General features: G+C 33.0%; 1 protein-coding gene across 20 annotated transcripts in view; it reads right to left on the bottom strand.

The window, feature by feature from the left end:
- Positions 1-13970, bottom strand: part of SNX13 (sorting nexin 13) — a 199788-nt gene that overhangs the window by 91424 nt on the left and 94394 nt on the right. For all 20 annotated transcript variants that reach the window (XM_078342628.1, XM_078342621.1, XM_078342622.1 and 17 more), the window contains 4 exons: positions 12776-12875; positions 7129-7322; positions 1752-1856; positions 1043-1175 (listed from right to left, as the gene is read on the bottom strand). In XM_078342628.1, the coding sequence (XP_078198754.1) occupies positions 1043-1175; positions 1752-1856; positions 7129-7322; positions 12776-12875 (532 nt within the window). The remainder of the gene's footprint in view (positions 1-1042; positions 1176-1751; positions 1857-7128; positions 7323-12775; positions 12876-13970) is intronic.

The raw sequence follows: 13970 nt of genomic DNA, 5'->3' as shown, positions 1-13970 counted from the left end.
CGGGACCTTGGGTACACGGGCCTGCCAGGGGCATACAGGGCAGGCTGTTGCTGGGCAGGGTACGGTGGGGCTTCTTTAAAAAAATTTTCTGCAGGGTTTTTTAACAGCGGGCTGGAGGTTGGATGCATAATTTAGTGCTGAGTGTGGGCTTGTGCATAGTATGCAGAGGTGGGTGTGGGGAAGCTATGTGGTGAAGCCAGATAATGAGCTCGGGTGATGATGCAGTTATCAGGCACAGAGAGTGATAAATGTGTCCGTTTGACTCCTGACAAGGCAACTGGCCTTACACTAATAAAAACCGATACTTGTGTTTTACTTTATAAATCATTTTCATATGCATAATTACATTTAAATCTAACAGTGACTAATGTAAGATATCATGAGAGTATTATTCCAGATTTACCAACTCAGAAAAATGAGGCTTAAAGAAATTAAGTAGTTACTGGTCAACATCACATAGGTAGTAAGGTAGAATGGGAGTAAAATCTAAATATTGTGATTCTTAAAAATTTTTTTCACCATAACATGTTAATCAGGTCTCATTATTCTCATTTGAAAAAAATTGATAGTTGGAATAAATGACTCATAATTTTTTCTAGCTCAAAAGTCTCTCACACTGCGTAGGATTTGCAAAAGCATACAATTAAAGATATCTAAAACTGTAGTTTTATAATGCTTTATAGTTTATAATATACTCTGAGTCATTACTTACTGCATATTAAATCTTCTCAATAATTCTACTGTTAATCATGAATATTAGCAAAAGGGAAACTTCCATAAAAATATTTAAGTGACTCACCTGAAAACATTCCTCTTTAAAAATTCAAGGCTTCTATAGTTATATTCTAATCCATTATTAAAATTTCAACATTTTAATTTAGTACAGTCACTAAACTCTGTCATTCATTTATTGATTTTTAAGTACATTAGTTTATATTTGGACTTCAATAACATTTTTAACTTGTATAAAAGCTCTTTTTTTTGGTAAGCAGAATATGTATAAATACACATGCATATACATGTAAAATGTGTGCCACCTTACCTCCATCCCCATCATCGGATCCTCTGAAACTAGGATCTTTTAACATGTCAAGCTCAGCTAACATGCGCACATAAAGTGCATTCTGTCTGAAGGAAGGATAAAATCTTTCATCTCGTAGCATCAATTCATATACCTTGGTGAAATAAATCAAGATATTCAACAATTAATACAGATATATAGTGATTTTTATTAAATACAATTTCACCAAAAGATACATTGAGGTCTTGTCATAATGTATCATAGTTACAAGCTGTCAGTAATAAGACTACTTCCCAACTAATGATTTCCTCTGATCCTTCCAGTAACTAAATGATACTGAAAAAATCCTACTACAATTCAAGTCACAAGACAGCACGTTCTGGGAAGTACTTTCTAAAAAACAAGTATATGTAAAGGTTCAAGGTTTATATTAAAATGAATTTGAGAGACATATTATTTATATGACATCAATTCATCAAATTCTGAGACTACAATATCTAGCTCTACAATCAAATTCAAATAAAACAACCCAACTTAAGGATATTTCTCAAAAAATTAAAGAAATAAACATAAATATTGGTTTACATTTCTGGAATTGAGAAGTGTAATTGTCATAGTTTACCTTTTTAATACTATTCTACTTTAAAAAGTTTTTTGAAACTAATTACATTACATAAAAACATTTTTTTCTCAAAAAAGATAAAATGATAAATGCTGTACATAATAATACCTTCCTTTGAATGTCATCAAAGATTTCAGGGGTTGGATCTTCATGATTCAAAGTATCTGCTAATTTTGCTACTAAATAATCATCAACAGTAACTCTTGGAGATGCCTAACAAACAGAAAAAAAACAGTAATCTCTGTAATTTCTAAATACAAGTTAACACTTGATAGCATGATAATACTGGAATCATATTATTGAAAATAATTGGCAGGTAAGAATCACTGGTTTGTAAATGACACCTTGATGTTTAAGAGGGCTGAAACAAGACTAAAACCTTCTCTTCCTCATGTACTACATAATAGACCGGTAAACAAACATGGATTTAAATCTCAACTTTTCCTAGCAAGTTATCTCTCACTAAGCTTCATTTACCCAATCTGTAAAATGGAGATATTACTATATAAGGTTATTTAAGATTATTGTAAGGATTACAAGAGATCTAATATAAGATATATAGCATAGTGTCTGGCACACTGGAAGCACTCTCATTAGGAGTCAGTGTTTAGTATTCAGTAGTACTAGATGTCTATTAATATGACTGCTGAAAGAATAAGCCATTTCATTCATTATTTGGCACTAGCGAATTCTTCTGAATGGCCTTTAAAGAGACTACCATTATCCTAAATTTGGTTTTATAAACCATGTTACAGCAAAGTTCCAGTGTGATATGGGAAAAAATAAAATGCTTAAAATAATTTTAAGAGCTTCCATTTCAAAGTATACAACAACACAGATAACACAGGGAAATACAAAATTTGACATTTCAACTTCAAAAATTACTTGATTGAAAGAAAAAACACTGAAAAGCAAGACAACAGCTGCAGCATATCAACTTTTGCATTTTTAGTTCTAAAAAGTCTGGAGAGTAAATGAGTCCTAGAGATGACTCAAACAAAGCATTATTTGCATAACTTATCTAATTGATCCAATAAAATGAGGAACGGGTAAAAGTAAACATCAGAGTATAAATACATAGGCAAAGGGCTATACAATTTCTAATGCTCCACTGTCAATTCAACACTTTTGTTAGTAAACTGAAGTAGGCTGTGTAGTGGTTATTTTTTGAGGGGGATGCTTATTTGTTTTGTGCTTCAGAGGGTAGTAGAGTTCCCCTGAAATAGAAACAGGAGAACTGAACGACTTCAGTATGTGACAAATATTAGAGAAATATGATATTTAGTTGGTTTTGCCCTTTCATTTGCCCTCTAAGCTCACTAAACTCACCAAGAAATAAAAAGAGTGAATTTGAAAAATAACATTTTACATTTATTTAGTTTAAACTTTACTTTTTCCTGTATATCTCAAGTACACAGAAATAGAGTAAGCCACATCCTTGGTAGAGGATGACCAACACTTTTAATGTACCAACATGAAACACAACCAGACAGAATCTCCTCTTCCAAAAAAAAAATTATACAAAAATAGTATTTATATGGCCAGGCATGGTGGCTCACGCTTGTAATCCCAGCACTTTAGGAAGCCAAGGCAGGCAGATCACTTGCCAGAAGCTGGAAACCAGCCTTGCCCATATGGCAAAAACCCTATCTCTACTAAAAAATACAAAAATTAGCTGAGTGTGGTGGCGCATGCTCACAATCCCACCTACTCAGGAGGCTGAAGCAAGAGAATTGCTGGAACCTGGGAGGCAGAGGGTGCAGGGAGATTCTGCACTCCAGCCTGGGTGACAGAGACTGTCCCCCATGCCAAAAAAAAAAAAAAAGAAAGAAAGAAATATTTGTACACATTCGTTATTACTTTAACATGAAAATAGAGTGAATGCCTTTCCAAAATTATCTTCTAATGTGTATGATTTACTTTTCTATCACATAAATGTGATTATTTAAACAAACCAATGGAACTAGTTAAAAGTGTGAGAAAAATACAACAATATGTCATTTACAATGTTTCTGTCCTGTTTAACTTCCTTAAAAACTCTACTGGATACTTAAATTTTATAGGCTATATTATTTTGTATTCTTAAAATATAGGAAGACTTCTTCTCTATTATACTTTAAGTTCTGGGGTACATGTGCAGAACATGCAGGATTGTTACACAGGTATACACATGCCATGGTGGTTTGCTGCACCCACCCCCTCCCCCATCACCTGCATTAGGTATTTTTCCTAATGTTATCCCTCCCTAATTCCCCAGCCCTCTGCTATCCGTCCCCTGCCCCCCCCAACCCCCAACAGGCCCCAGTGTATGATGTTCCCCTCCCTGTGTCCATGTGTTCTCATTGTTCAACACCCACTTATGAGTGAGAACATGAAATGTTTGGTTTTCTGTTCTTGTGTCAGTTTGCTGAGAATTATGGTTTTGAGCTTCATCCTTGGTAGAAAGACTTTTTAAAAGACAAATGTACATAAAAGCAGAATATACATGCAAAACAGGTATCACCTATATTTAACAGAAATAAACAATGATTATTCTCTCTAGTTCATGATGCAGTAGGATAGTTTTACTTTTTCTGTTTCCTTCTCTAATAAAATACTTTCCTGAACTGCCTGTAGCCTTTAGAACATTTTTTTATGCAGTGTTAGCACTGAATATAATAAAACATAAAAATTCACCTTGACTTTTAACTCTACTCTTTACAAGCCCACCTCACACTTATTTCTTATGTCAATTCAATGTGAAGGATCAAGTTAAATAAACTTTTTAAAAAAAAAAAAAATTTTTTTTTAGAGACAGAATATTGCTTTGTTACCCAGGCTGAAGTACAATGGTGTGATCATGGTTCACTGCAGCCTTGATATCCTGAGATCAAGTAATCTTCCTGGCTCAGCCTCCAAGTAGCTAGGAATACAGCCTTGTGCCACCAACTCCAGCTAATTTTCTTTTCTCTTTTTCTTTTTGTAGATACAAGGTCTCACTATGTTGTCCATGCTAGTCTCGAACTCCTGGCCTCAAGCAATCTTCCCATCTATAATCCCAAAGCATTGGAAACAAGAGAACTCATGTCTACAGTCCCAATGCTCTGGGATTATAGGTGTGAGCCACCAATCCTGGCCTAAATATCCTTTCGACAAAATAAATTGGGCATGTAAGAATTGGGATTTTACGTATTTAAAAGCAGATCTTCAACTGTAGTCCCAGCTACTCTGGAGACTGAGGCAAAAGAATTGCTTGAACCCTGGAAGCGAAGGCTGCAATAAACCGAGATCATACCACTGCACTCCAGCCTGGGCGAAAAAAACTCCATCTGCCCCTCAACCCCTCCCACCAAAAAATACAGGTTTTTAAATGTGTAGAATTTGATTTTGCTTCTCAAAAAAAAGTCCAAAAGCTATATATATGGTTTGTTTGGTAGATAGATCAATGTTTGCCAATCAGGTCTTTTCCATCTATAAATTCTATCCATGCCTACAATGCTCATATTTAAATACTTTGAAGCATAATGACACCATTGTAAGTTAAATCTCTCTATGAGGAAAAATGGGTTTTAAATACACAGATACACTAGTGAACCTGAAGTTCAATTCCAAATAAATTAGTTTTAGGAGAGAAACTGAGAAAATCCTGTTTAAGCTGACTGTCCTTTTCTGGTGACTTTTTGTTTTTAATATTATTTCAAAAACAAGAGTCACTTTGTTCACTACATGAGTGTTTATCACAACCTACATGTACGTAACATCAAACAACTCAGGTCAGTCCGTCAATTCTTTTCTAGGCTGCTTTTGGCCTTGTCAAAGATCATCTACCAATTTTAGAGAAACTGCCTATAAATTTCTCTTTACTGTAATCCTTTTCTCCATTTTCATTCAAAAAGTATTTTAAATTAGAGAAAGAATTCTTTATTGTCCTATACTTAAAAAAATACAATTTCACCACAGACCAAGATTTTAGCATCTTTTCTATAGCCAGCAAGAATTAGACCTTCTTAAGCAATTTATTTTATTTTCTATTTCTTCTTGAGTTAGACTGGTAATCTGTGTCTAAAAATTTGTCCACTTTAAGTTAATATGTTGTCATAAAGTTGATCATAATATTTGCTTACTCCTCTTAACATCTGTAGGGTCAGGGGTCATGTCTCCTCTTTCATTTATGAATTTGGTTATCTGTCTTCTCTCATTTTTTTCATGGCCAGTCTAGCTAAAGGTTTGTCAATATTGCTGATATTTTCAAAGAACCAACTTTTAGTTTTAGATTTTCCCTATGGTTTTTCTGCTTTCTATTTATTGATTCTGATAATAATCTTTGTTTCCTTTCTTCTATTTGCCTTGGGTTTATATCTCATTTCTAGATTTTTAAGGTGAAAACTTAAGATTGTTGATTTTAGATCCTTATTCTAATTAGACATTTTTGAAGCTACAAATTTTCCTCTAAGCACTAATTAGTTGCATCCCATGAATTCTGATAAAATGCATTTTCTTCCCAATTTAAAATAGTTTCTAGTTTCCTTGTCACTTCTTGTTGTCAGAGACTATTTAGAAATGTTATTTAATTTTCAATAGTTTCTCCAAATTTCCTTTTGTCGATTTCTAATTTGTTTCCATTTCAAGGCAAGAACGATTTCAATACTTTTAAATGGAGATGGCTTTTAAGGCCTTGCAAATTATTTATCTTGGAGAATGTTCCCTGTGTTCTTGAAAATAATGTGTATTTTGCTGCCGTTTCTAGAAAATAACATGTATATTGCCATCATTAGGGGAAATAGTCTATAGGAGAATATACACATATTATCCTATAAATTCTAAAGCAATTCTATTCCATATAATATGCATTCTATATGTTCTATAATAATCTATAAAATTATATGTATTATTCTATAGACTCTACAGATGTATTATATTTTCTATAGAACTATAGTTAGCTAATATAGTATATATATTATTTGATAGCACTACGTAATTTGTAATGTTCCTAAAGTCTTGCATATCCTTCATGTTCTTCTAATTGTTTTATCAAATATCAAAAGTGGGGTATTGAAGTCTCCAAGTATAACTACTGAATTGTCTCTCTTACCCTTCATTTCTGCAAAGTTTTGTTTCATGTATTGGGGGCTCGGTTATTAAATGCATATATGTTTACAACTGTTTTATCATCCTGATCCTAAGAATGAAAACATCCTTACTCTCTTTTGTTTACTTTTGCATGGTTTATATTTTTCTGTCCTTTTACTTTCAGCCTGTGGTGAATCTAACATGTGACCGTGAAACCTGATTCTGTCATTTCGTACTTGCATGACGCTGGCCATGATAATCTGACTGCCTAAACATCAAAATATTCATTCAAATGAGAATAAACGCAGACAGGAAGACTGTTATTGAATAAAGGAGACAATGTTTGTGATGCAGTCAGCCTGGCATGAGCAATGGATTACAAAAATTATTAATAATACTGCTAAAGAAGAAAACAGTAATCAAAATATACCCTCACCTTTTCTGATAAATACTGTTCATAAATTCCAACAGCAGCTGCTCTTAAAAGGCCTTTGGTTTGGTTAGTTTGATGTTTTCCATCTCTCTGACGACTTAATAAAACCTCTAGCTGCTGTTGGGCGGTAACCCGGTATCCTTCCACTGTCATCCAAAAGAACAGATGTGCTTGTCCTCCAGTTTGTTGCATGTAATCTACCAATCAAAATCCGTAACAACATGAATATTAGTGTCACACAATTTAGGGTCCATGTAGCTGTATGACAAGTAAAGAAGGATTAAAGTTTCAAGGATTTAAAACTACATTTTGCAATGTTTTAGCAAATCCCTGAGGTGAAAATAGAGTTGTAAATTAGTTAAGCTAAAAAACCAGTTACGTTAAAAACAAGTGAAGGCATATATTTCGGAATTTTAAAAATCCCATTTTTCATGATAAAATCTCTAGTGAATAAATTCGTAACGTAAAATATTCAACATCTGCTCTCAATAAAGATTGTTAGTTATGAGTAATTTTAAATATATTTTTTAAAATGACTCAACAAACCACATATATTTTTTAATCACAGAAATGAAAATGTATAGAAGTTTACTGAAAATGTTCTCCACATAAAAGCAATTCTAATGTAACAGTAATAAGATATAAATAAAAAATTTATATATTAGAATGGTATAAAAACAAAATCCCTCATGTACACATGAACAAAAATGATACAAACAGGTTATATACACTGTATGTTCCCAATAAAGTATTCTTTCTCAATGAATTTTAATTTGCATTAGAATCTCCTAGAATTTACTTTAAAAGTAGCTTGTTAAATGCACATTGCTTATGAAAACTACTTCCTTCAAAACAAAATAAAGCTCTACCTCCATGATTTCTAAAGAAAAACATTTCAGAGAATAAAGGGTGGATTGAATTTAGCATGCAAATATTAGCCACTTAAAATTTAATAATATTTAAAATTCTTAAAAATTTCAAAGATGTGTGAGTGTGAAGCACCAGAATTCTCTCTCTCCACTTCCACGACAAGCACAACGGCAGAATCTGATGTAACTAATCTGGAACTCTAGAATCTACTGAAGACTTGCAACATTCAGGGGAAGGCTAGGGAAGTGAGCTTTAGTTTATTTCAGTCCATTTCAGCTCTTAGCACAACTGTACCTACCCGCTCCCCACGTCCAGACCCCCTAGAACAAGTAACTGTGCATGCATTCCATCAATTAGCTTGTACACATTAAGTAGAAACTAGGGTGGACAAAAAATACCTTGTCCTTCGAGTATTTAGGATCTAGGCTGCTTCTGATCACAGAGGTGCAGACAAATAGGGAGCCTTTGTTATGTATCCCTTAATTGGTCCAAGCCCCTTTCCTTCCTGCTGAAGTAATGACCAAGGGATTTAGAAGACTGGCACCCTTTCTCCCTTGCCTCCTACAGTTTTATCTTTTTCTCCCTTTGGGAGCCACGTATTAAAAATGAGGACATTCAAAAGCAACCACGTATGTGGGAAAATTAGAAAGTGACTATGCATGCCCAGAGAAAAGCACAAGCTCAGAATAGTCTTGAAAAGACCTTAAGTTTATACCTCAGGCTGATGCTTAGCATAGACAGCCTACATATTAAAACATAAAAAATAAAATAAAATAATACATAAATACAAATTAAAAACAGCAAACCCTGAGGAAAGGAAAGAAAGTGATTTCCAGAGTTTCTACATTATTAGATTCAAATGGCCAGTTATTCATACACACAAACACACACCACCCCCCCCCCAACAAAGCATACAAAGTATGTGGCAAGTAGGGCCCATTCAAAGAGCAAAAAATGCCAACATATATCAACAGAAACTGTCCCCAAAAAAGACCTGATAGAAGTTCTACTAGACAAAGACTTTAAAACAACTGCCTTAAAGATGCCCAAAAGACTAAAGGAAGATGTAAAGAAAGTCATAAAAAAATCAATGAACAAAATGAAAAGATCAATAAAGAGATAGAAAACATAGAACAAACCAAAACAAAATTATGGAGGTGAAAGGTACATAACTAAAGTAAAAACTGAACTAAAGGAAATTTAAGGTAGATTTGAGCAGGCAGAGGAATCAGCAAATGTAAAAACAGAATCATAAAATTTGTAGGGTCCGAGAAACAGAATGAAAAAATATGAAAAAGAGTAAACAAAGTCCAAGGAACCTGCTGGACCAAGTTACATGTACAAGTTCTACAAGGAGAAAAATGAGAGAAACAGGCAGATCATATTTGAAAAAATGACTGAAATTTTCCCAAATATGAAGAAAGGCATGAGTATAAACATCGAAAAAGCTCAACAATCTCCAAGTAAGATGAATTCAAAGATACCGACATGGAGACACACATCCGAAAGCAGAAAGAGAAAAACAACATATACAGAAAAATACAAAAGATTATCAGATTTCTTTCAAGAAATTATGGAGGCCAGAGGTGATGGAGTGATATTCAAAGCGCTGAAAGAAAAATATTGTCAACCAAGTTCCTATATCTGGCAAAGCTGTACTTCACAATGAAAGTGAAATAAGACATTCCCAGATAAACAAAAGCAAAGGAAGCATATTACCATAAGACCTGCCTTGCAAAATAAGAGTAAATTAAATTAAAGGACACTAGATATTAACTTAGTACCTTGAAACCATATAAAGAAATAAACACCTCAGCAAAAATAAACATATGGGCAATTATAAAAGCTGGTATTATTTTAACAATGATTGGGAACTCTATTTTTCTGTTTTTTATGTGATTTGAGACAATTTTTTAAAAATCAACTATCAGTCTGAAAGCCAGGAATACTGTACTTTGAACTATACATCCTGGTTTCTATATAAGTTACAAAAGTAACTCATTTAAAAGAATTATTAGCCCATATTTTGAACATATAATTTGTAAAGACTCAGTTTTGTGACATCATCAGAAAAAGGCATGTGGACAGAGCTGTAAAGAATAAAGTTTTGAATGCATCTGAAATTAAGCTGACATAATTTCAAATTACAGTGTCATAAATTTAGGATGTTACATGTAATCCCCATAGAAGCCACAAAGAAAACAGCTACATAATATACATAAGAGGAATGGGAAAAAAATTTAATCATGTCACTACAAAAAAAAAATCAACTGAATACAAAAGAAGTCAGTTATGTAGAAAATGACTTAACAAAAAAGATATAAAGCATGTAGAAAACAAATAACAAAATGACAGAAGTCTTTCCTTATTAATAATTACTTTAAATGTAAGTGAATTAAACTTTTTAATGAAAAGACAGGCCGGTAAAGTGGATTAAAAAATCAATACAGTGATATGCTATCTACAAAGATTTTAGATACAAAGACATAAATAGACTGAAAGTGAAAGGATGAAAAATCACATCACATGCGAAAAATAACCAAAATAGAGCAGGGAGGGCTATACTAGTATCAGGCAAAATAGATTTGAAATCAAAAAAGATTAAGATATAAATAAGGTCATTAAATATTAATAAAAGATTCAACATAGAAAAATGATTCAACAATTATAAACATTTACATACCTAGTAACAGATCACTAAAATATATGTAGCAAAAACTGACAGATATTAAGGGAGAAAGAGACAGTTCCACAATAATAGTTGGAGACTTCAATGCTCTACTCTCACTAACGAATAGAACCAGACAGAAGTATGGAAATAGAGAACTTAACACAACGTATCAAGTAGATTTACAAACATACAGAACACTTCCCAACAACAACATACAGCTTCTTCTCAAGTACACATGGAACATTTTCTAAAACAGACCATACAATGGGCCACAAACTGAGTTTCATAAAGTTTTCAAATATGAGTATCAAGCAAAGTATCTTCTCGACTATAAAGGGATAAAAACTGGAAAACTCAAATATTTTTGGAAATCAACACACTTTTTATTTACCCTACTTACCCTTTGAAAACATTAAAACAACACACACAACCAACTGATCAAAGAAGAAATCACAAGAGAAATCATAAAATATGAAAACAAACATAACATACCAAACTCATGGGACAGAGCAAAAAGGAAGATCTCAAATCATCTTTCCTTATGTCATAAAGTTAGAGATCTTTACGACATAAGGAAATAGAAAAAGAATAAACTAAACCCAAAACTAGCAGAAGGAAAGAAATAATAAAGATTAGAGCAGAGATAAACAAAAAAGAGAACAGGAACACAATAGCAAAGTCAGTGAAAGCAACAGTTGATTCTTTGAAAAGAGTGACAAAATTGGCAAAGACTTATCTAGGAGGACGAAAAGAGAAAAGAGTCAAATTACTAAAATCAGAAGTGAAAGTGAGGCTATTACTTATGACGCTAAAAGTACTATGAGTATTATAAACAACTGTATGCCAATAAATCGGATATCCTAGTGGAAATGGAAAAATCTACCAAGATTTTTCTTCCTAGAAACAGAAATTCTACCAAGACTAAATTATGAAGAAACTGAAAATCTGAGGAGACTGATAGGTAGTAAGGAAACTGAATCAGTAATCAAATATCCTCAAGAAAGAAAAGACCTGGACCTGAATAGCTTTACTAGTGAATTCTATCAAACATTTAAAATAATAGCAATCCTTTTTAAATTTTTCCAAAAAATTACACGGAAACACTTCCTAACTCATTCTACGGGGCCAGCATTATCCTGAAAGCAGAGCCAGATAAAGATGGTCAAAGAAAACTACAGACCAATGTTCCTTATAAAAATTGATATAAAAATCCTCCATAAAATACCAGCAAAACAAATTCAGCAGCATATTAAAAGGATTATACACCATAACTAAGGCAGCATCTAATCCAGGAATCCAAAGATGGCTGAACAGACAAAAACAACAACAATCAATGTAATCCAGCACAACAGAAGGATAAACACCACATATCTTAATTGATGCACAAAAAGCATTTCAAAAGATTCAACACACTTTTGTGACAAAAACACTCAATAAAGTAGGAACAGAAGGATACCACCTGAAAATTATAAAAGCTACATATGAAAAAGCCCACAGTGAATATTATACTCAATGGTGAAAGACAGAATAATTTTCTTTAAGATAAGGAACAAGACAAAGATGTCAGCTTTTTTGCCACTTCTGTTCAATGCAGTACTGGAAGTACTAGGCAGAGCAACTAGGAAAAGTGGAGAGTGGGGGAGAAAAGGGAAGGGGAGAAGCGCATGTGCGCACATGTCAACACTTACAAACACACACACACAAACGAATATTATTCAGCATTAAAAAAACAAAGTTAATTCTCACATTTGCTATAACATGAATAAAACCTGAGGGCATATCTATGTTAAGTGAATAAGGCAGTCACAAAAAAGCAAATACTGTACAATCCCACTTATGTGAGGTACTTATGAGAAGTCAAAATCAGAGAGACAGAAAGCAGAATGATGGTTGCAGGGTTTGAGGGTGTGGGGAATGGAGAGTTTCAGTTTTGCAAGATAAAAATAGTTCTGGAGATAAATGGTTGTAATGTCTGTACAACATTATGAATACATTTAATATCACTGAACTAATACACCTAAAAATGGTTGAGATACTAAATTTTATGTTTATTTTACGACATAAAAATATTCAATGGCTATATCATTTAAATAGAGTTGATTTACCTACCCATAAAAAATTGTAGTGCAACATTGTCTACAAGAATGCTGTCCAGAGGGACCGTGCACAGTTTCCCAAAGTTTGCTGCAAGTTTCACAGTATTTATTTCCTAAAGGCAAAAGTGAATATAAGTTAATGTCTTATCTAATCATTCATTGTTAAAGATGTTATATAAATATAAGGAAAAAAAATTAAGCCACAATGGAGTAAAGATGAAGTTTTTCCCTTCTCATGCATGTTATTTCCCAAAAAAAATATGCATTCTGTGAATTTAAATTCCTAGTTAAGAGTTGCTTAGCAAATTAAAAATATTAACACATTAAAAATATTAGCATTCATTTATTTCAATATAAAATAAATAGAAATCACTATATTTTCCATTATTTTCTATCTCTATTTATTCCAAATGAACATTCCAGAAGCTAATAGGGTAAAGCAAATGTTTTAAATGTTTACTATATGCAAGATTTTTAAAAACTCCACATTTTCATGTATAAAGTCTATTTATTACTGGGAAAACAAAATCTGCCTAAAGAGAAATTTTGCTCCTAACTCAGTAAAAACTCTAATTATTAGAGGAAATGGTTTCTTTTCCAGACTCTCTAAACAGTGAATTTCAGACATACTTTTCAAAGTCATAGAGCAAGGAAACAATCTACATATGAAAAAACAGAAGGAAACTATTGGGTTGAAAATTTAAAGAGCATCTTTGTGTCAGGCATTGTGCCAGATACACTACACATATAACTTCATTTAATGTGCAGAGCAATCCTGCTGGATATGTATCACCAAGTCTACTTAACAGATAGGGAAAACAAAGATCAAAAAGGTTGCATATAAGTCACAAAGCTGGTAAGTACGACTATGTGTTTTCAAATGCTGCCTTCCCTTTCCTATAAAAGCCATGCTGTTTTTATGAACTATTTATCTTCACTGGCTTCTCTATATTCCCAAATCCACAGTTCAGAACCCTCTATTTAAAAAAGAAAGATGGACAGGCTTACTGTAAATGAAATAGGTTGCCATATTCAGAGGCAGATACTAAATTAAGCACAGGTGGTAAATGAAAAATGAAGAGAATTTTTTAAAGAGACAAAACAACAAAAACCAAATTTATCTCTGTAATTTGTATTTTCCTTCATATAAGCACTGGACAGTAACAGCTAACTCACTTTAAATGTCTGGTAGAGCACAATCTAGAGCC

The sequence above is a fragment of the Callithrix jacchus genome, chromosome 11 (assembly GCF_049354715.1).
Source record: "Callithrix jacchus isolate 240 chromosome 11, calJac240_pri, whole genome shotgun sequence".
Lineage (NCBI taxonomy): Eukaryota > Metazoa > Chordata > Mammalia > Primates > Cebidae > Callithrix > Callithrix jacchus.
The sequence above is the reverse complement of the archived record's forward strand: the minus strand, read 5'-3'. Positions and strand labels throughout refer to the sequence as shown.